This window comes from Hemitrygon akajei, chromosome 31 (assembly GCF_048418815.1).
Source record: "Hemitrygon akajei chromosome 31, sHemAka1.3, whole genome shotgun sequence".
NCBI lineage: Eukaryota > Metazoa > Chordata > Chondrichthyes > Myliobatiformes > Dasyatidae > Hemitrygon > Hemitrygon akajei.
This window is the reverse complement of record NC_133154.1, coordinates 18,580,370-18,603,851: the sequence shown is the minus strand read 5'-3', so window position 1 is coordinate 18,603,851 and position 23,482 is coordinate 18,580,370. Positions and strand designations below refer to the sequence as shown.

At 49.6% G+C, this 23,482-nt stretch overlaps 1 protein-coding gene across 1 annotated transcript; it reads left to right on the top strand.

The window, feature by feature from the left end:
* The first annotated feature begins 2,035 nt into the window (after window positions 1–2,035).
* On the top strand, window positions 2,036–18,644 carry LOC140719441 (platelet-derived growth factor subunit B-like). Its single transcript, XM_073034115.1, has 7 exons — window positions 2,036–2,773; window positions 3,421–3,478; window positions 8,637–8,726; window positions 11,413–11,606; window positions 14,841–14,952; window positions 15,692–15,824; window positions 17,759–18,644. The coding sequence occupies exons 1-6, from the start codon at window positions 2,720–2,722 to the stop codon at window positions 15,805–15,807; spliced, it is 624 nt and encodes a 207-aa protein (XP_072890216.1). The 5' UTR covers window positions 2,036–2,719; the 3' UTR covers window positions 15,808–15,824; window positions 17,759–18,644.
* Window positions 18,645–23,482: the final 4,838 nt, after the last annotated feature.

Here is a 23,482-nt window from a genome sequence, read left to right as displayed (position 1 = left end):
AGCGAAAGGGGAAAGAAATGATAGAGGGCAGCAGAGAGAGGGAGAGAGACAGATGAAACAGAAACAATGAGAGAGATAGAGAGACAGAGATAGAGATGAAACAGAGAGAGAGAGAGAGAGAGAGACAAAGAGAGACATCAGTGATGGAACGATACAGAGACAGAGAGAGAGAGAGAGATCAGTGACAGAGATACAGAGACAGGGAAAGAGAGAGATACAGACAGAGAGAGAGATGAGACAGAGAGAGAGAGATACAGATAGAGGCAGAGATGCAGAGACAGAGAGAAACAATAAAATGATACTGGAAATGTGCAGAAACAGAATGAGTTGTGAATGGATTGAGTGAATGAACAAAGAAAGAGGAACTGAAAGCAGGAAATGGAGAAAGTAACTGAGGAAAATGCAGTGGGATTCATTTCACGTAGGGCATAAAACACCTCTACCATGGACAGTCCCAACTCTGGCTGCAAAAGGAGGAGGGGTGGGCATGGAGCAGCCCCAACCCATTAAAAACCCAAAGCTACAGAAATACCAACAGGATCTCTGAAAACCTCATCTGTAGGAGAGGAAGGATCTCTGAAGATGGGCTACACCTGGGACTTGAGAGATTGGCTTTGGACAGATAACTTTGGTGAGCTGCTGTTGGTGGCCTGTGCCCCTGGAGGGGTGATGGGCTTGAGCAAATAAGTAAGGCATCACACATGGGCAGCAGGAGATAAAGAGCTAAAATAGTGCAGGAATAGAGAAAGAGGATGGGCAGAGAGCTGCGGATATTTAGTCACTGTAACAGATCAGAATCACTGACTTACAGTAAGTTGTGAAATTTGCTATTTTGTGGCAGCAGTACAAACTATAAAAATCTATTACAATAATAAATACATATTTTAAACAATTAATTAAATAAAGAGAGCAAAAATAGTGAGGAAATGTTCATGAGTTGGTCCGTTCAGAAATCTGATGGCAGAGGGGAAGAAGCTGTTCCTAAATCATTGAGTGTGTGTCTTCAGGCTCCTGTGCCGCCTTCTTGATGGCAGTAGTAAGGAAAGAGCATGTCCTGGATGGTGGGGGGACCTTAATGATGGATGCCAGCTTTTTCAGGCATCACCTTTTGACGATGTCCTCAATGCTGGGTTGCAAACCCCTTCGCCTTGTGGGTCCATTCTATCATCCCATATGCCTAACCCCTAACTGCTGCTGTTCACAGGAAATACGCCGCTCCTGAGTTTAAAATTCATCAAGTGTCAAAGAAACACAAGGCAGATGGAACTTAACCCTGATGTGTGAGGTAATACATTTTGGGATAGGACATTTACAATGAATTGTATGTTCCAGGGTGTATAGGGAGACATCGTGTACATCTACGGGCCCCTAAAGCTGGTGGCACGGGTAGATAAGGTGGTGATAGAGGCAAGAGAAGGGAGAATGCTTGCCTTTATTGGATATGGAATACAAGAAGTCATGATACTTCTTTATAAGCCCACAGCTGGAGCGGTTTTGGTCACTGCACTATAGGAGGGACATGAATACGTGGAGAGGGTGCAAAGGACATTTACCAGGATGTTACTTGGGATGAAAAGTTTCAGTTGCGAGGAGAGTCTGGATAGGCTGGGTTTGTTTTCCTTAAGGCTGGGAGATGTACGGAGTGATCAGGGGCACAGAGAAGATGGACAGTGAGAAACTTTCTCCCATAACGTTGAAAACCAGATGGAATAGGCTTAAGGTGAGGAGTAAGAGGGGATCTGACAGGGGAAAAAAGAACACACAGAGGGTGAGATAGGACGATGAGATCAGCTTCTGGCAAATGGGATTAGTATGAATGGGCTGAAGGGCCTCTTTTGTAATAAAATAGGAGCATTAGAATCAGAGGATTACAGGACATGTGAGAAGCTGGTTGAATCTGAGGGAGGGTGAGAGGGGCGACAGTCAGCAGAGAGGCACAGAGGCAGAGGCGAATTCACTGGACCAGCGCCATGGGGCACAGAGGTGACCAGTTCAAGAATCCTCAGAGAGGAAGAGAATGGAAGTGTGTGTCCCGGACTGTCAGACTCTATTCACAGCCCGTGGGCTCCTCCCAGACCTGTCGCGCCCGAGTCCCCTCCAGCCATGCTTTCTCTCGGCTTCACGGCCCCACCTTCCCCTTCAGATCAGCCGCGGCGTGGGGAATCCCCGCAGCACATGCGCATTCCTCTGGCACACCTTCAGCAAGCCCTCGATATAAGCGAGCCGGAGGAAGCGGGAGCCGAGGCTAACGCTGCTGGTGGAGAGAGACAGAGGGACACACAGGCGCAGTCACTGTCAGAGAGAGAGACACACACACAGAGAAAGAGGGATAAACGCACAGAGAGGGACGGACAGACAGACAGTCGCAGAAAAAGAAATACAGAGAAAAAGGCAAAGTCACAAACAGAGAGAGAGCTAAAAAAGTGGGACAGAGAAACACACACAGTGTAGCAGAGATACACTGAGGTACATACAGAGTGTATAGCGCACACACGGTAACAGAGTAACACACACACACACAGAGGCATACAGATTATAGTACAGACGCAGTCAGTCACCGCGGGTCTGGTACAGTGACACCCAGGCACGGAACGGACAGTCGGGACCAGTGTCCGGAGCCGGAGCGCGCTCTGTGGATATAACCTGCAGAGGGAGCCGGCGGCAGTCCGGGGCGATGAGCCGGTCAGGCGCTGCGCTGTGAGCGGGACCGAGGCTGACCATGAATTTGGGCGTCGCATTGCTCACCTTGTGGCACCTGTGGCTGGAGACCGAGGTGAGCAGGAGGTGGGGAGGAGTGGGGCGTTGGGGAGGGGGGTGGGAGCTGGGATCGAGGTCAGGATGCAAGTGCGTACGGGTGGGGTGAGTCAGGCGCCGGATGGTCCATGATTGACCCGGGCTGGACCGCGAGGAGTTCGGTCATCGGGGATATTTCATGTACATTTAGTAGAAGGCCATTCGGCCCGTTGAGACTGTGCTGGGTCTCTTAACAAACCCATTCCCGGTAATTCTCCCTGTACTATATTCAATCCACATTGCCACCCCAACTCCCTACGGCATCCTACAGCTGCCAAGTAATCCGGGGGAGCTGGGGTGTGGAAGGAAACGATATCATAACATTATGGGTCTCCCGCAGCCCCAGGATCTCATCCACCGCCATGACAGCAGCTGGGTACGGGCAATTAAATATTTGCTCAGTCTGTGAAGCCCACATCCTTTGAATTATAAGGGAGAGCTTGCAAACTCCACACGGACAGCACCAGAAGCTGGGCTCGAACTGGCCCTGCCGGCTATTCCAGTGGCCCGTGGAGGGTTAATGATTGGACTCCTTTCACCGCTCGTGGAGGGGGGGGGGGTGGGTGAGAGCGGGGAGTGGGTGCTTTGGGACCTTGCCTCACCACGCGTATTTCTCGCCCCCCACAGGGTGACTGGATCCCTCCTGAAGACAGACACCGGAGCTTCCTCTTTCATCCGACACTGGGTAAATGATTCCAGCGGTGTCCTGCAGGGGCTGGGAGCGGGGCGCGGGCACTGAGGAACGGGAGAAAGGGAGGGGGGGATGAGGTGGCGGTGCGAGGGTAAAGCTGCGGTGGAAGAGCTGCCTGGTAGAACATATCCACGGGGCTGTGACAGCGGAGTGAAGTCGCTGGGCAAACAGCCAAATTCTAGACGATAGCTTCAGGGGCAAGAGTTCAAATCTCACTGGCGACGAGAGTAGCTGGGGACTTTCAATTTAAGTAATTAATTAAATCTAGGAGTTGGGAACAAAAAAAGACGAGCAGGAGTAAGTCCAAATCTATTGGAAGCACGAGGCTGCAAATGTTGGAATCTGGAGCGACAATCTGTTAGAGGGGCTGGGTGGGTGGAGTAGTATCATGGTAGAAATCTTGCATCAGGCAGAGTGTAGTACAGTAGTGGATTGTGTACGAGAAAAAATCCACCTGATTCCTTTCTTCTTACAACTCCCAGACCCGCAAACGTGGCTAAATGCAGAGAAACACACAAAGTGCTGGAGGAACTGAACAGGTCAACGGGCTTTTAGTGTTTGCTGCTCTGGGCTACCAGCGTCTGCAGAACATCTTGTGTTTAATGTTCCACAGTTCAGGCAGCAAAAAGCAGTCAGTAGTTCAGGCTGGTGACCCCTCAGCAGTTCCCTGAACCCGAAACTCCTTCCACAGGCGCTGCTTGTCCCACTGTGTGTCCGCAGCGGTCCCCTGATTTTGTTTCAGGTTTCTGACATCTGTGGGTTTTTAGCTTTTTTATAAATAATTTTTTAAAAAAATAATCCAACAATGTACTGGTTATTTCTCCTCAGTTTGGCAGTAAGAGTCAGCGGTGCCAGCGGTGACCATGTCCTGTGAATTAATTAAAAGCAATATGGTGGGTCTGGATCACTTTAGAGCAGAGATGCAGTACGTGAAGCATATTGGTGGACAATGGTAACGGATCAAATCTACTCAGTAAGGATTGTGCAGAGTCGCCATGCCTGCGATAGCCCTAACCGTACGTCTGTGGAATGTGGGATGAACCCGGAGCACCTCCACGCAGTCGCGGGGAGAACGTACAAATTCCCTGCAGACCGCAGCGGGATTGAACCCAGGTGCCGGGCGCTGTGATAGCGTTACGCTCACCGCTCCACTACGTTGCTGTGCAGCCCTGGGGCATCACTCACGTTGGCCATTCCGCCCGCTGGCGTCCGGGGCAGCAATGAAGCTCCTCCGTCCCTGCTCAGGGCTTCCTTCATCGCGTCAGTAGCTCGGTTTTCTGCCAGTCCCAGGAATACCGTCCCACTCAGATGTAGGAGGATTCTTCGTTGCTGTTTGCGTAACAATTTTATTTTGACCGGTCAGGGTCGTTGGCCCTGAGCTGAACCCCTGAACCTGGATGACCGGTGGACCACTCCCAGTCTGGCCTCTACCCTTTGACCTGTCTGGCATGGGTGACCCTACCAAGAGCCAAAGCTCAAGGCCCTGACTCCAGCCAACATAACTCCCGGGTCATTGAGGCGCGCAAGCCTCCAAACCCTACGGCCAGGATGTGGTCCCCTTGAGGATCCTGTGGCATTAGCGTGATAATCTTGCTGGCCTGAGGTGTTCTATAGGTAGGGTCAGTGGTGCTATCCCTCCTCTTTCCAGCCAGATCCCGCTGTCTCCTTCATATCCAACGGTAACCATGGAAGGAATAGGCGACAAGATCTGCCGCTACTTGTTCAGGTCACAGCTCTGCTGGGAAGGGGACACCATGCGCTCCCTGGGCTTTGTGAGTGGGACAGCTGGTGGGGAAGACAGGAGGTTTCAGGACGGATTCTTGTCGTGTAGAGTTGCCCTGAGAATGGATAAAGGTGCGAGGAGGTGTGCGCGTGAAAGGGGTGAGACTGAGTTTGACATTGCGGCTCCTGGCATAGCAGCTGAAATTGCAGAGTTTTCTGTGGTCTGTGTTTTGAGATCAAGCGGTGGCGCTGAGGTGTGTACGCGGGTCAGGGGCCTGCTCCGCTCCCCATGCTCCTGAATGCGTTCTTTTTTTTTGAGTTCCATAATGACATTTCAATTCTTGCCTGTTATGTCTGCCAGCTATTGCAACCTCAGTTCAGCTGCTATCTAAGAAAGCCCAGTGTTTCCTGGAATTGTCTAGAAGTCGAAACGACTTTGGCGAGGTTCCACTGCCTCCTTGCAGTCTAACAGCGCGGCATCACGTGAGGCCGCCGGGCTACCCATGTTTCTGGGTTTTGTCCCACCATTGTTAAATGCCAGTCTCTCTCTTGTTTTTCAAATACAATGAATCTGCTTCTAAATATAGGCGCCCTGTTTTAACATTCCAACTGTCCTGACCAGGATGGAATTTGTCGAATAGTTTCCTGATAGTTTGTGTTTGCAATTGTCTGAAACATTCAAATGAACAAAGTTTCTTTATTTTGCCCGCGGGTCTGACCTTCACATTAACATTTCTACTTCGTAAATGTGACACGATTAACATTTCAGTCTGCTCGATCCTTTCTCCGTGCTCTTAACCCTTGTGAGGCTGGAGCGACACACCCATTCTCTGCGGAGCGGGATCTGTGATGCGGGTTTAGCGGGAGGGCATCATGCTTTCAGCCGGGGCTTCCCAACCATTTTTACGCCGTGGACCCCCTACCATTAACCGCGGGGTCTGTGGACCACAGGTTGGGGTCCCCTCACTTTAAACCAATCACAGTTCCATCACTTTGTACAGCAGCAGTTTTAAATAGTTTTCCATCAGGGGCTCTGTCCCTGATCCCTGTCAGGCCCCCACCTCTATCTGGTGCTTATTTAATATTTTAGAAATGCAGTGAGGTGTGCCACCCACCAACCCACCACTCTAATCACAGGACAACCTGCATCTGTCAATCAACCTGGCACATGTTCTAACTGAGTATGCCCGCAGGAAAAGGTATCTCAGAGTTGTGTGTGGTGACTCTGATCATAAATCTTCGAACTTTGAACTGTGGGAGGAAATCGGAGTATTAGGAGGAAACTCTTCACGGGGGAAAAGCACAAGCTCCTCGCAGAGGGTGCCGGAATCGAACTCTGAACTCCAAAATGCCGTGAGCTGTAATAACGTCACACTAACTGCCACCGCGGTGCCCAGTGCTGTACTGTAGTGTTGTCCTTAAACCTATCCGGACTGAAATTTTGTTCACCCATCCTAATACTTCTCCCTCGCCTTTTTGTTGAAAATACTCCTCAGACAGACCTGTGGACTCGGTTGTGTCAGAACTTCTGTAGGAACTGAATGGATTATTGTGCCTGTGGAAGACTGTTCCCCTCCCATTGCCTCCCGATCCCCATCCACACCGCCTGCGTCACTCTGACGTTCCGGAGTTTGATTCGCTCTTGTGTGAAATATTTGCTGGCTGGCTCCCCCCACTGACCTGTAATCCCCTCATCTGAGGCAGGCGTCCCCTGGGATTTGGCCCCTAGGTTCCTGGTAAGAATTTACCTTGACCAACTCTGCAACTTCCTTTGTGAGTTGATGAGAGAGAAAATTGATGTTTGTTGAAACATCCTGATTACAGGCCAAGGGGACAGGTGTTTAAATTCAGAAAGAGTAACAAGGTATTACCAGCGTCATACATTCCACGGACTGGGTGATCATCAGAGAGAATGTTTGTATAGGAGATATTGAAATTGGGCTGGAGGAGGGGGAATCTTTCCATGTGCAGAGCTGTGAGACTGTGGTGTCCATCACCAGGTTCGTGACTGAAGCAAAGCTGTTGCCAAAATTAATGACTGAATTTGATTGTTGGATCAGAGAAGGAGAATGGAATGGACAGAAAGACAGACAGAGCTTGTAAACATTCCCTCAACTCGCTGTTTTTGACGAACGGTGAAAAAAAAATTCCTGCAGATGCCAGAATACTGAAATAAAAGCAAAAAGAGCTGGTAGTGTTTCAGCACAGTACTGATGAGAGGTCACATTTTAACCTGTTACTCTGTCCGCAGATGCTGCCTGATCCCCTGAGAGTTTCCAATAAATCCTGTTGCCCAAGGACATGATACTACTCTGCCCAGCTCTCAGGATCTCTCCGCCTGAAAGCTGCGAACCTTGTCTTTTGATTAAAGACTTAGACTGAGACAGGGAGATTTTTTTGTTTGGTGGATAGCACAGATCATGTTTGATGGGCTGAGTGGCCACAGCTGGGACAACACTACAACAGAGAGACAACAGCAGTGTGAAGGTGGTGCAACCCTCTGCCTGAAGTTCTGGTGCCTGCCACTCTCAGTTTAAATGAGGTGCTGGATGATTCCTGGCGGGCAACATTTTGGGAACTACGTTGACAACCCCAGTCAGATCCCTAATCCCACTCGGTATTCAGCTGCTGACCCAAGATGTGTGATCTCTCCACAGCCATGTCATCATGGAGGTAAAATGAGTTATCCCTGGCATTTCACACTTTATCCCTCTGGAGGAAGATGTGTATTAAATGATCTGGATTTCAGTGGAAGGCTGTTACTGATAGTGGCTTCAAGACACCAGCTGTGGTGACCAGCTCCTGGGCCAGTGCACTCGGGTAATTGGATCACGAAGAGGCTGGAATTAGCTCTGGAAGTCAGCTACGGAAACTGTTTTCTCACAGGCTTCGGACACTGCCTTCACGAGCACCTCTCGACTTCTTAACCTGCAGCTGTTCCCCCAACCTCGCGGCATGAGCCCTGGAATTTTCAACCCCAGATGCTCTTAAAGCTCTCACTTTCTTATCTCCATGCCAATGTAAAAGGCATGTGACTGGGAGGTGACCATTCGGCCCCTCTGATCTATCACAGGAGGAGTCTGCTCAGCTCCTCTGATCTATTACAGAGCGCTGTTCCAACCCTTGGAAATAGTCTGTGTGGCCGACTTTCATCAGCTTCTCTGCATTAACTCCCAGGGGCAGTTAAGAAAATTAGATCTGGCAGGCAAAAAACAAGGTGCAGGAGGAACTCGGTCAGTCAGGCAGCGTCAGGGGAAGGAAAATGGAGAGTTAACATCTGGAATAAAATATAACACCATTCCGCTTTTCTAATTCAAAGGACGAGGTGAAAATAATTTATATTAGTCTTCAACTGACCTGAAAGGTGAATAACTTTAATGTACAATTTCCAGACTGGTGTGGGTGGTAACCAGCTTGTGTTTGGTTTCAGAGGCGGACATTGAGAATTCTGACGACCTTGGTTTGGTGTCCATAAGCGAAGACGATCGTGCGAAAGTGGTGCGTGTGACCCGTAGTACAGGTAAGGGGTGTTTCAGTATCAATTGCCTAGGGCCATATTTATTTATTTGGCAATTCAACACGGTAGAATCAGCGCTTTGAGCCATGGTGCCCCAGCAAACCCCTGACAAAACCAATTCACCCTTACCGAATCACAGGACAATTATACGATGACCTGTTGACTTGCCCCGCACGTCTCTGGGTTGAGGGAGGAAACCGGAGAAAATCCATGCATTCCACGGGGAAGACATCACAGAGACTCCTTGCAGAACCCGCGCCGGAATTGAACTCCGGAACGCCCTGATCTGTAATGGCGTCGCACGAACTGCCAGACGGCCGCGGCGCATTTCGGCAAATGTTTCCAGTCTGTCGTTACCTGGCCGGGCTGATCAGCAGCCCAAGCGAGGCTGTGATGCTTGCCGCAGGAGTGGTTCGTCAGGGTCCCGGGGTGCCGGGGTACTTGTAGTTAGGGTCAGAAGGGAGTGCGGTTAACGAGGGGTTAGTCGCCAGGAGGAAGGTATTTAAAGAGGAAATTCCCGTGACTGGGGCTTTGATAGCTGGAAACATGGCCGCCAGTTGGCTGGCATGGTAGCGAAGTGGGTATTGAGTTCAATTCCGGCGTGGTCCTGTAAGGAGCCTGTACATCCTTCCTGTTGGTTTTTCCCCACAGTCCAAAGACGTACCAGATAGATTAATTAGTCATTGCAAAAAAGGGAACACCTCTCTGTGGTATGTCAAATAACCGGGTGAATGGGTGTCTTTGGGGTACTGCAAGTCTGTGTCTTTATTGATGCTTGAGTGCTTGGTGGAGGGTGCTAATGCATTTTTGCTGGTGGGGGGGTGTCGTTGCTTTGTTGTTGCTTATGTATGGGAGGGGGGTTATTTGGGGTTCTAGCTGTCATTCATTCTTTGGGGCACTCCTCTGTTTTTGTGGATGGTTGCGAAGAAAAAGAATTTCAGGGTGTATATTGTATACACTTCTCTGGCATTAAGTGTACCTATTGAAACCTGTTGAATTGTCCTGTGATTAGGTTAGGGTTGATCGGGGCTGTGAGGTTGCTGGGGCAGTCTGGCTCAAAGGGGTGGAAGGACCTACCTTGCTGTATTGTTAGGTAGGTAGTAAGAGGTCAGGGAGAAAGGAACATGGAGATATTAGAGAGGGTCGTAAGCAGGGAGCGGTTAACACGCCAGGAGTGGGAGGCTTCTGAGGGCTTGAGAGAACAAGAATCTGTGGATAGAGGTGTAAGTAACCGGGGGCTGAGTGATCCTAGCCCACGCCGACCCGTCTCCACCCACACCCACGTGGGTTTAGTGATTCACAGGCTGACGTTTGTCGCGTGTCCCTAATTGGCCCAGAGTGAGGGGGAGGCTAACTGTCAACCACGTTGTGGGGCTGGAGTTATCGACCAGCTGGCTATCTGAGGGACGTCAGTTGTGAACCACGTTGGTTTTTCCAGCATCGGTCTCTTGGTTCCAGCTAAATCCAGATGTTTGCCGTCAGTCGGCTCCCCATCCTGAATTTAGCTTCAAAGGTGGGATTTGAACTTGTGCTCTGGATTGTTTCCATTGCTAGTCCGTTACCCAATCACTGTTGTGTCCCCAGTCTCCAGTTAAAATACTCCTTTCCATAGTCCACTCCCTTCCTGTCCTCACCCCTCCCCTGGCAGGTAACCCCCCGCCCCCCGCAACCCCTCCCATAGATGCCCCAAGCTCTGGCGTATTGGTGCCATCCTAGTTGTACCTGAAGCCAGGGGCTGCCACAACACCATCATCCCCTCACCTAAATGACTCTAAGCTAGGGCTTCTCAACCTGTGGTCCACGGACCCCTTGCTTAATGGCATTGGTTCATGGCATTAAAAAGTTTGGGAGCTGCTGGTTTAAGTTGACAGGGTCAAATGTCCATGTCTGGTCTGCCCTGACCTTCCCTCTTTTTGACTTCAGAATCAGGTTTATTGTCATAAGACATAGGAGTTGAATTAGGCCACTCAGCCCATCGAGTCTGTCCGCCATTCAATCATGGTTGATTTATTTCCCCTTTCAACCCCATTCTCCAGCTTTTAGCACCCTTACCAGTCAAGAACCTATCAACATCTACTTTAAATATACCCAATGAATTGGCCTCCACCACTGTCTGTGACCATGAATTCCACAGATTCACCACCCTCTGGCTAAAGAAATTCCTCCTCACTGTTCTAAAGGGACATCTTTCTATTCTGGTCCTAGACTCTCCCACAATTGGGAACATCCTCTCCACATACCCAGGCCTTTCAATATTTGATGGGTTTCAATGAAATCTCCCCTCATTCTTCTAAACTCCAGCGAGCGCAGGCTCTAAGCCTTCGATCGCTCCTCATATGTAGATATTAACATATGTTAACACTTTCATTCCCAAGATCACGGATGTACATTGTTGAAATTTGTTTTGTAGCAGAGGTGCAATGCAAACCTTAAAAATTACTATAAGCTGCCGGATTATTAGTGCAAAACACTGAGGTAATGTTCATGGGCAGTTCAGAAAAATGATGAAGAGGAAGAAGCTGTCCTTAAAATATGGAATGTTCTTAAACCTCCAAATCTCTTCCTGATGAGGAGGACGCGTCCCAGATGAAGGTGGTGTTGTGAGGCAGTGGGGGGTGGGGCTCAGCTTGAGGGAAGGGAGCGTGCCCGAGGCCCCGCTGACTGGTGATCCCATTCCTGTCTCTGCCAGTGGTGGAAATGGCCAAGCCAGCCGAGTGCAAGGTCCGGCCGGAGGTGGTGGAGATAACGCGGAGCATGGTGGATCCCACCAGGGCCAACTTCTACCTGTGGCCGAGCTGCGTGGAGGTCCAGCGCTGCTCCGGCTGCTGCAACTCCAGGATCTACAAGTGCCAGCCCACCAAGGTACAGGAGCGGCGAGTGAAGGTGAGGACCGGCTGCGGGGAGCCGGGGTGGAGAGGGTTGGGCTCCCGGGGGGGCCCTTGAGCCTTGGGAGGATGGGCGGCCAAAGATCTGTGCACCTGGGGTGAGACTAGCTGGTGTGCCGGAGCTTTCAGGAGGATTCTGGACATCGAGAGCTTGGCTGGGAGGGTTAGGGTAGTGTGGTCGCAATAATAATTACTATCACTGACCTACGAATGTCATTTATTGTTTTGTGGTAGCAGAACAAGATATAAAATTATGGTAAGATACACTAAAAGTAAACAGTGAAGAAGAGGAATTGCGAGAAAGTATTCATGGGTACAGGGGACATTAAGAAATCTGATAGTGGAGGAAAGGCTTTTCCTGAACCACTTGGTGCATGGCTTCGGACTCCTGCACCTCCTCTCCAGTGGTGGGAATGAGAAGGGGGCATGTCCCAGATGGTGAGGTTCCTTAATATTGGAACCTCCTTTAGGCACTGTCCTTGATGGCCGGAAGGATTGTGGTGCGTTGGAGAAGGCTGAGCCTCCGACCGTCTGCGGCCTCCGTCGATTCCGTGGGTTGGAGCCTCCGCGCCAGGCTGCGGAGCAACCAGTCAGGATGCTCCCCACCCCGCGCGACTTGGGAGGGGTGGACGGCGGGTGACAGGGAGCTTGGAGTCGGGTGGGGGGGGAGGTGAGTGACGGGCTTTGCAGAGTGGACTGAGAGAGCTCAGTGAGCCCGTGTCAGGGTCATGGCTGAATGGGGAGAGGCGGGCATGGCTGCTGGACGAGATGAGAGCCTGTGGTGGCGGGGGGAAGTGTCAGCAAACGGGCCTTTCTCAGGCTGGAGGGGGTGTGACTGGTGGAGCTCCCACCCCACCCATCAATTCTTGGCCCTCAGTTATTCACTATTTATATTAATGACCTGGAGGAGATTGCAAAACACAAGGCCTCCAAATCTGCTGATGACACAAAAATAGGTGAAAGAGCAAAAGCAGCTTTGGGGACGCTCGGGTTCTGCAACCGGATATTGATCAGTGCACTGAGCGGGCGAGAAGTTTAAATTTGGAAACTGAGGTCATGTGGCTTCAGTACCAGGAACCGCTGCACAGACTTATAAAACTGGAAAGAGATAGTAGATTAACAAAGTACAAAGATCAGTATCTTGCTGCGAGAAGTTTGAAATTGGAGAGTGTTGTTACAAGGGTACATTTGTTGATAGAATGGTCCTTGGTTCTGGTCATCTTATTTAAGAGGCAGACCAAAAGAGGTTCACTTGGCTAGTTCCTGATCTATCAGGAGTGGTAAAAAGAAATTAGAAGCCTATTCTTTAGAATTTAGGAAAATCAGAGGTGTTCTTATTGGGAAAAATGAAATCTTAAGGGAGCACAACATTCATGGGAGGGTCACAAACGGAAAAAATCTGCAGAAGCTTGAAATCCAAAGCAACATGCACACACACACACACAAAATGCTGAAGGAACTCAGCAGGCCAGGCTATGGAAAAGAGTGAACAGTCAATGTTTTGGGGCAGAGACCCTTCATCAGGACTGGAAAGGAAAGGGAGAAGTCAGAGTAAGAAGATGGGGGAGGGGAGGAAGAACCACAAGGTGATAGGTGAGACCGGGAGAGGGAGAAGTAAAGAGCTGGGAAGTTGATTGGTGAAAGAGATACAGGGCTGGAGAAGGGGGGATCTGATAGGAGACGAAAGAAGGCCATGGAAGAAAGGGAAGGGTGAGGAGCAACAGAAGGAGGTGATGGGCAGGTAAGGATGTTAGTCATGAGAAGGGACAGAGGCATTTGCCAGAAGTTCGAGAAATTGATGTTCATGCCATCAGGTTGGAGGCTACCCAGACGGAATATAAGATGTTGCTCCTCCAACCCGAGTGTGGCCTCATCGCGACAGTAGAGGAGGCCATGGATTGACACATCGGAATGGGAAGTAGAATTAAACTGGGTGGCCACCAGGAGATCCCGCTTCTTCTGGCGGATCTCACGTGAGAGAGGCAAGGTAACGGGACTGTCCTTTAAACCGGAGTTCTGCAGGGATTTCTTCTCAGATGGGTAGCAAACCCCTGGAGGGGCCCTGGTGTCGCTAAGAGTTGCAGAAGTCAGATCGTCACAAAAGGGAAGTGGATTGTTGTTTTATGAAAGATCAAATACTCAAGGACTTTGGGGAAACGTCCCAGGAGTGGAGGTGGAGTCTGGGACAGATTATTCAGAATCAGATTTAATATCACCGGCATATGTTGTGAAATTTGCAACTTTATGGCAGAAGGACAATGAAATGCACGATAAATATATATATATATATAGAGAGAGAAAACTGAATTACATTACGTATATGTGTATATATATATATATATTTTAATAGTTAAATTAAAATAAGTAGTGCAAAAAAAACAAAATAAAAAAAGTAGTGAGGTAGTGTTCATGGGTCCGTTCAGAAATCAGAGGGCGGAGGGGAAGAAGCTGTTCCTGAATCGCTGAGTGTGTGCCTTCAGGCCCCTGTACCTCCTCCCTGATGGTAGCAATGAAAAGAGGGCATGTTGTGGGTGGTGGTGGTCCTTAATAATGGACACCACCTTTCTAAGGCACAACTCCTTGACAATGTCCAGGATACTACGGAGGCTAGTATCCATGATGGAGCTGACTAATTTTACAACTTTCTGCAACTTATTCCAATCTTGTGCCTTAGCCTCCCTTCCCACCCCCCATACCAGATGGTGATGCAGCCAGTCACAATGCTCTCCGTGGTACTTATGCTCCTATTGAATGGTGGGAATGGCTTGAAGGGCTGAATGGCCGCCTGCTGCTCCAAGTCCTTGTGTGCCCCGACACTTGGGGAACTGTGACCCAGACAAGTGCCTCTGTGGCTTCCTCACCTCTTGGCTCTCCCCGATCAGCTATCTAAAAATAACCCGAGCTAAATGTGCACGTGGGTCAGAGGTCAATCCTACTGGCCCAGGAAATTCCCAGCATTTTTCCACAATTAATCAACAAGGGTTGGTGGGGAGTGCCGAGACTGGGGGCTGGCACTGTGAGTGAGTGCCGTTTATCGAGCTGTGCTGAGTGGGTTGGGTCAGCTCCGGGCTCGGTCTACGTTCATGGCAAAGGTGTGCCTCGCTCCCAAAGTCTTTGGGCAAAGGTCCTTGGGATGAAATTTCCTGTAGACTTTCGGCCATGGATGGGCAAGCTTGCTGTGTGCTCAGACTGGGTGACAACCCTGCTCTAATTGTCCTTTTGCATCCCCCAGGTTAGGAAGCAGGTGTACCGGCGGAAGGGCAACATGATCAAGATGGTGGAGGTGGTGATAATCGATCACGTGGCCTGCAAGTGCATGAATGCAGACTCCCAGGAGAGAGAGGGTGAGCATCCAAAGGTCTCGACTTACACTGAGTCTCTGCAACCAAGGAGAGGGTTGTAGAGGTTAAAATATATATATATTTTAATAGTTAAATTAAAATAAATAGTGCAAAAAAAACAAAATAAAAAAAGTAGTGAGGTAGTGTTCATGGGTCCATTCAGAAATCAGAGGGCAGAGGGGAAGAAGCTGTTCCTGAATCGCTGAGTGTGTGCCTTCAGGCCCCTGTACCTCCTCCCTGATGGCAGAGGGGAAGAAGCTGTTCCTGAATCACTAAGTGTGTGTCTTCAGGCTCCTGTACCTCCTCCCTGATGGTAGCAAGGGTTGTTTAGTTGTAGAGGGTTCATTGGGGGGGGGGGGGGGTAGATAATGGGTCCTTGACCTATCTTTGGTTCAACAATGGACATCTGCCAAGAGTCTATGGTTTCCAGTTTAGACAACTGCATCCTGTTTTATCTCTGGGCAATGGGTGTCGGAGGTGGGTTGGAATTACTGGATGAGTGTTTGGGAGGACCACAAGTTGACTTGTGTTTGGCTGGCGTTTCGTGTTGACCTTTGGTTTGGTCCATAGGTGGCTGGGGTTGGGTCTGTGGGCATCTGGGGTTTGGCTAGTCAGTACCTGCTCTAGCGATGAAGCCAGGAGTCATCCCTCTTCCTAGTAAATGTAGGTTCAGTGAGTTGGACCAGTTGCTCAGAGGGGGCTTTTGCGGATCTGGAGTCTGACGCCTGTCTCTTCCCGTCAGGGTCTATGGTCTCTCCAGCACCCATCATAGCCCGGGCCCGCAAGTACAGCAGCAGAAAACGGAAACATCGGATGTCCCGACTCGTCGATGGGGGGAAAGGAGTCCACCACACATAGCAAGCCTTGTGATTCAGGTGAGGAGCTCCGGACACCACACTCCCTCTCTCTCCGGACGAGAGGGATGCTGCGTGAAGGGGGCTTGGGGAGGGAACGCCCAAAGGTCGGAATGGCGCCGCACGGAAGCAGCTTCCATCATCAAAGCATCCAGCCCTGGCCCTTTTCTCGCTACCACCATCACTGGGTGGAGAAGCGTCTCTGCCAAAGGAGGTGGAAGGCGCTCCTCCCCTCCGCTGGCCTGCAGCTCACCCTTGGGCAGGGCGTAGCTCCTGCTTAGCCTCCCCCGATCAGGGTCACGTGAAGCAGGGGGTTGGCGGATGGTCGTGTGAGCGGCTGGTGCATATTACAAGTCCTTGTTGTGCGACCAGTGACACCGAGCGGACCATTTCTGAAGAGTGTTGATGCTCACAAGAAGGCAATGGCAAAAAAAAGCCTCCGTAGAAATATTTGCTAAGAAAGACCATGATCACCCACATCATACGGCATGGTACATAACAAACAAAAAGCCATTACTACGGGCGGCCTGGGTCCTACACCTCCAGGTTCAGGAACAGTTATTACCCTTCAACCATCAGGCTGCTGAACTAGTACGGTTAACCGCCAAGAACTGCTTCTATGACTTACAGATTCACTATTAGGAACTTTTTACATCTCATGTTCTGTGTATTATTTTCACTTACACAGCTTTGTCTTTTGTATATTGTGTTTATTAGTCGTTGTATTTTGCTTTTATAAAATTCTGTTGTATTTCCTTGTTCCCTGTAATTACTGCGATTGGAAAAAAATCTCTAGGCAGCATTTTGTAATGTGTGCTTGGGTAATAAACTTACTTTGAAGCTTTGAACAGGGAGAGGGAGGAAAGTCAGGGTCCTACAGCATGGAAGCAAGCCCTTCGGCCCATCTTGTCCATGCTGACTAGGATTCCCATCCAAGTAGTCCCATTTGCCCATGTTTGGTCCTTGTCCCTCTAAACCAGGGGTTCCCAATTTGGGTCCATGGACCCCTTGGTTAATGGTAGGGGTCCATGACATAAAGGTTGGGAACCCCAGCTCTAAGCCTTTCCTATCCATGTCAAGAGCATTTTAAATGTTGTTCATGTACCTACCTTAACCCACTTCCACTGGCAGCTTCTTTCATACACTGTCCACACTTTACACAACAACATTACCCAGGTTCTTATTAACTTTCTCCCCCTCATCTTAAACCTATCCTCTCTAGTTCTTGATTCCCCAACTGTGGGGGAAAAAGACCGTGTTCATTCACTCTCTTTGTATCCTTTATGATTTTGTACATCTCATCCTCAAACTTCAAAGTAAATTTATTGTCAAAGTGCATGTATGTCATCATATACAACCCTGAATTTTATTTTTGTGTGTCCATACTCAATAAAGAAAAAAATTAATAAATAAGCAGTAAATATTGAGAATATGGGATGAAGAGTCCTTGAAAGTGAGTCTGTAGGTTGTGGGAACAGTTCAGTGATGGGGCGAGTGAAACTGAGTGAAGTTATCCCATCTGGTGCAAGAGCCTGATGGTTGAGGGGTAATAACTGTTCCTGAACCTGGTGGTGTGGGTCCTGAGGCTCCTGTACCGCCACGTTAGTGGCAGCAGCGAGGAGAGAGAGCATGTCCTGCGTGGTGGGGTCCCTCTTGATGAATGGCGCCTTTTCTGCTACGGCACTCCGTGTAAAACGTGCTCGGTGGTGGGGAGGGCTTTACCCGTGATGGACTTGAACGGCATCCACCGCCTTTTGCAGGATTTTCCATTCAAGAAGCTCCAACCCGCTCAACCTTTCTCCTTATCTCAGTCCGGGTCAATCTCCCGTGCACTCAGAGTGTGGATTGGGAGTGGGGCAGGTGGGGGGCGGGGGAGAGTGTAGCGGACTCGGCAAGGAGCTTGAGCGGAGTTTCAGCACTCACACTTCCCGCTTTCTCTCTCTCTCTCTCTGTAGATTATCTTCTGGGACGGTGTGACGCTAGAGTGCCAAGGCAGACCTGCTTTACACAGCCAACGGGAGATAATCCTCCGGGGACTATGTGCCTTTCGTGTAAAGGGACGACTCCAACACCACTGTGCACTAAGGACCAAAATATTGACTTTCAGCAAATGATTTCTAAGCAACGACCACTGGATTTTATTGAGCAAAGACTGGAGCCAATCAGCATTGAGTTGTCTGCAGGAGGCCGTGTTGAGACTTGGCTCTTTGCACTGTACATTGAGCTTTTCCCTGTTAATATTTGACATTTAATATTTGTTTCTGCGCGTTGACTGCAGAGAAGCGGAGGCCCATCCTTCTGCTGCTGGCTGGCTTGGCCAGTTGGTGAGGCAGTTCGGGAGGTGACTGGCAGTTCCTTTCCGAACCGCCTCTCCCGTGGCAACTGCACAGGTCACTCCCCTCCCCTCCCTTCCCCGGACAGAGATGGAGCCCAGCTTCCCCCTGATCCCTGACGGGCTCAATTCAGTGACACTCTGCCCCTTCCCGACTCCTCGGAGTTAAACGGGTCGGGGACGGAGCCCGAGGCTCAGGATCTGGCGGCGAAGGGGAGGGTCTGCACCGGACTGCCGCCGCCTCCTGCTTGTTCACGCACTTCAGGGACTGGAGACCCGCCGGTGCTACAGACCGGGGGCAGGAGTCAACACTGGGGCAGATCGCGGAGATCGATCGTTGTTCAATCCAGATCGCAGGTGGTGCCTGAATGGTGCAGTGAAGATTACTAGGTTACTGCTGTAAATATTGAATCTCAACTGTGTTTTTAAAATTGAACACAGACTAATTATTTATATATTTAAAGTTGTAAAAGTTTCTATGAAGTATAATAAACGGCTGTTTGTGGTAATGCTGTGAGGCCAGCTGTGGATGAGTCACGCATTCCTGCCGCAGGAACTCGCGAATGTGCATGGGGTAATTGGACGCTGATTCACGTCGCTAATTGTCTTAATTTGCTACCGATAACCAGAGGCTGATTAAGAGGACTTTACCCTCTCTGATGCAATCTCTGCTGTCCCCTTCCCTGCGCAACAACATCGCCAGACAGTGCGGGAGACTTCAGATGCCCGTCTGGCATTTGCCTCGCCTGTCTGCAGGTAACAGCAGGCTGCCACACTTCACTCAGACAGGGCGGGAGGGACAAGCAGCGAGCCGTGGCCCTGACGCACTGCGGAGGAATCTGGGTTCCGTATTGACCCCCCCGGGTTTGCCCCCCGGGGCGGAACGACGGAAGCTGCACGCCATTCTTTAGAGCCCGGTTACAGTGGCAAACCTCGAGTAACATGCATTGCCGGTCCCAATGAAGGGTCTCGGCCTGAAATGGCTCATTATTTTTCTCCATAGATGCTGCCTGACTTGCTGAGTTCCCGGGGCATTCAGAAATATTAGTATGGGCAACCCAGCTATTCCCAGTTAACCTTGTTTATACCTGGACGGAGTCTCTTTAATCAGATTAGAATTGGCTTGTTATTGTCACATACAGTGAACAGATTTCACTCATCCCACACATTATTATGCTTGCGTTTCTTACCGTGTGGGAGTCCAGGACCAGAGGACACAGCCTCAGAACATTTTAGAAGAGAGATGAGGAGGGATTTCTTTAGCCAGAAGGTGGTGAATCTATGGAATTCATTGCCACAGACATTGGGTGTACTTAAATCGGAGTTGGTAGGTTCTTGATGAGTAAGGGCGCCAAAGATTACGGGGAGAAAGCAGGAGAATGAGGTTGAGGGGAATAACAAATCAGCCACGATAGAATAGCAGGGCAGACTCGATGGGCCGAATGGCCTAATTTTTGCTCCTATGTTTTATTTAATTTTAATCTTATTTGGAGAATACGGAATAGGAGGCCCCTCGAGCCGCGCTACCTAGTAACCCCCTGGTTTGTGTTAAAGGAAGTTTTAACAGACGATATTTATACCAGTGGCTAGAAGTAAGTTGACATTCTACACGAGGGACTGCTGGCAAACCGTGGGTGTGCGGAATCAGAGGCCCACTTGAGCAGCGAGTTTGGTTAGGCAGCCAGGACGGATTATCCGAGCCCGCGGAGGCCGCTCTGCTCCGTGTGCAGCTTTGCATTACACTTCCGTGGAAGTGGAGAGCTGGGTAACGAGTCACTGCAGCAGAAAATTGCAGAGGGGTGCATGGGTTAAGTGAGCGGTCAGTGGTGTCCAGTGCCGTCCAATTTGGAGCTAAGAAAGAGAGGTCAGTGCAGCCTCTAAACAGCGAGCTGTGAAGTGCAGGTAAATGGAGGAGAAGCAACTGGATGCAGAAATTGACAGGGAGTCACCGACTGGTGCAAAGTCTTGCCAAACATTATGGCAGGAGAACTGTGTTGGAAGGACACTGGCCAGACCTGGTTTATCTCCAGCTGGACCACTGCATATCTTCCGGGGCGCAGCATCTCGGGGTGGGAGGGGGATAGGATGCCATCGGAAGGGCTGCAGCACAGACTGGGGGCAAAAGGGGTTAAATACAGATACATGTCCCGTAATTCCCAGGGGAGGGGTGAATCAATGGGAAGGGTGTGACAAATAGAAATTATTTCTTCTGTAAAGCTAGTGCTTGGGAGTTCTGGCTAACACCAAAGATACCCGACACAGGAAGGAGGTGGTAGTAATGAAGTGCTGAGGAGAAAAACGCACACAAAGTGCCGGGGGAGCTCAGCAGGTCAGGCAGCATCTATGGAAAGGAGTACAGTCGACATTTCGGGCCGAGGCCCTTCGACAGGACTGCACTTTTTTCCCGTAGGTGCTGCCCAGCCTGCTGAGTTCCTGCAGCATTTTTTTGCGCGTGTTGCTTGATTTTCCAGCACCTGCAGATTTTCTCTTGTTTGAAAGATTCGCCAGAAAGTTGCCTAAATTAGAGGGCTGTAGTTTGGAGAGGCTGTGTTCATTCTCATATAGGAGCTGAGCGGTGACTTTACAGAGGTTTATGAAGTTGAAGTCAGACATAGAATATGAGGACTGTAAAAGTTTTTTTCCCCCAGGGCTGCAGAGTCCAGAACTGGGAGGACACAGTGGGGGGGGGGGGGGGAGAAATTTGAGGGAGGTCTGAGGCAAGTGTTCCCCCGCAGGGTGGAGAACATCTGGAATGAGCTGTCAATGAAGGTAGTGGAGACAGGTACGACAGTGTTGTTTCAAAGGTGCATGGGTGGGTACTTAGGAAAGGAGCGGAGGGATATGGGCCCAGTGCAGGTAAATAGGTTCAGCGTAGGTAGACATCATAGTTGGCATGGAAGGGAAGGGGCAAGCGGCTCTGTTCCTGGTAGTACAGAAGCTGGAGCAATCCCGTGTCCACCCACTGCCTCTGGACTCTCCTCACCACACCTCTAACCCAGCCTAACGCAAGTGCAGACGGTCAGTCCAACATCTCAGAACTAAACTTGATGTATCTGTTATGGTCAAGATGACTCCAGAAGTCAAAGAAGCAGGCTTGCAGTCAACGTTTCGGGTCAAGATGCTTCGGCAGGACTGGAGGGGGGAGAAAAAAAAGATGAGAAGGAGATTTAAAAGGTTGAGGAAGCATTGTGTGTGTGTGTGTGTGTGTGTTCCAGAAATCAAAGGGCCTTTTCCTGTGCTCTTTGTGTCAGGTGAGGGTTAGGACCAAAGGGAATGGACACATTTAACTCCCATGCTAACCGTGAGCTGACTGAATGACGCAACAGTTTCCCCCTGTCCCTGGAGTGCTGGTGGGGCAGCGTGGACAATACTGTGCCACACATTGCCAGCACACATTGGGAGAAGATGAGATAACCCCGGGAGACATTGGAGAGGGTGTTCCCCAGGATGGAGGGGCTCTAGTTGTTTGGAGAAGCTGATGGCGTTTCCCTTGCCACAGGTAGGGGTGGGTGATAGGACGAGAGAAAACAATTCCTTTGGAGTTGAGAGGAATGGTTGGACAGCTAGTTCCTTTTTCTCCTCGGGTGGATACGAGCAAAAGCAGAGGACATCCTTTCAATGCGAGTGGAGCGGAGTTTAGGGGAGGTAGAATCTTAGAAAACTGCAGTGCCGGAACAGACCCTTTGGCCCATCGAGTCCATGCTGAACCATTTAAATTCTTAGTCCCATCGGCCTGCAGCCGGACCATAGCCCTCCATACCCCTCCCGTCCAACTAACTATTCAAACTTCCCTTAAACGTTGAACTTGAAGTTGCACCAACAGCTTATTCCACATTCTCGCCACCCTCTGAGTGAAGAAGTTTCTCCCTCATGTTCCTCTTAAACACTTCACCTTGAGTGGGATGTTAGAGGTAGTGGCAGCAGAGGCTGATACATTAGGGATGTTTGTGAGACTGTTAAATGGGCACCGGATGAAAGAACAATGGAGGATTATGTTGATTGAGGAGTAGGTTAAAAGGCTGATGCAGCATCAGGTCTAAGGCCTGGTCTAAGGTGCGAAACCATTCTCTTCTATGTTTGATAAGTGGATTGATAAAAGGAGCTCACAGCTCCAACAGTTGGACTACAGGACATCGAAGAATACGTTTGAGAAGTCATGATAATCCAGGATGTCATAGCTGGAAGGCATTCACTTCCCGAGGGAATTTTCAGATGTTATTATAATTGGCTTAGAAATAGGCCAAAAAGCCCCTCGTCCAAGCTGGTTCTCCGAGTAGTTCCTATTTGTTTCTTCATAATGAATTATCTCACGTAATAGATCGTAAGATCCTAAGACAGAGGAGCAGAATTAGGCCATTTGGCCCATCAGATCTGGTCCACCATTTCATCATGGCTGATCCATTTTCCCCTCTCAGTCCCGATCTCCTGCCTTCTCTTATCCATTCATGCCTTGACTAATCAAGAATCTATCAACTTCTTCCTTAAATATACCCAATGACTTGACCTCCACAGTTGCCCGTGGCAACAAATTTCACAGATTCACCACTCTCTGACAAAGAAATTTCTCCTCATCTCCGTTCTAAAATAACTCCCCTCTATTCTGTATCCTCTGGTCTTAAACTCCCCCACAGTAGGAAACATCCTCTCCACATCTGCTTTATGAATAACTTTTCAACATTCAATAGGTTTCAATGAGGTCACCTCTTATTCTTCTCAATTCCAGTGAGTACAGGCCCAGAGCCATGAAATGTTCTTCATATGACAAGCCTTTCAATCATTTGTATGAATCTCCTGTGAATCCTTTCCAATGTCAGTATTGTGAGCCTAAAACTGCTCTCAGTCCTCGAGTGAGGCCTTACCAGTGCTTCCTCAAGCCTCAACATTACATCCTTGCATTTATTTTCTAGTCCTCTCGAAATGAATGCTAACGTTGCATTTACCTTCCTCACCACTGACTCAACCTGAAAATTAGCATTTAGGGAATCCTACACAAGGACTCCCAAGTCCCTTTGCACCTCGGAGTTTTGAATTTTCTCTTCATTTAGAAAATAGTCTACCCCTTTATTTCTTCCACCAAAGTGCACGACCATACACTTCTCAACACTGCGTCCTATCTGCCAATTCTTTACCCATTTTCCTAGTCCAAGTCCTTCTGTAGCCTCTCTACTTTCTCAAAACTACCTGCCCTCCACCCATCTTCATATCACCCGCAAACTTGGCCACAAAACCATCAATTCCGTCATCCAGATCATTGACATATAAGGTAAAAAGAATTGGCCCCAACACAGACCCCTGTGGAACACCACTAGTTACTGGCAACCAACTAGAAAATGTTGCCTTTATTCCC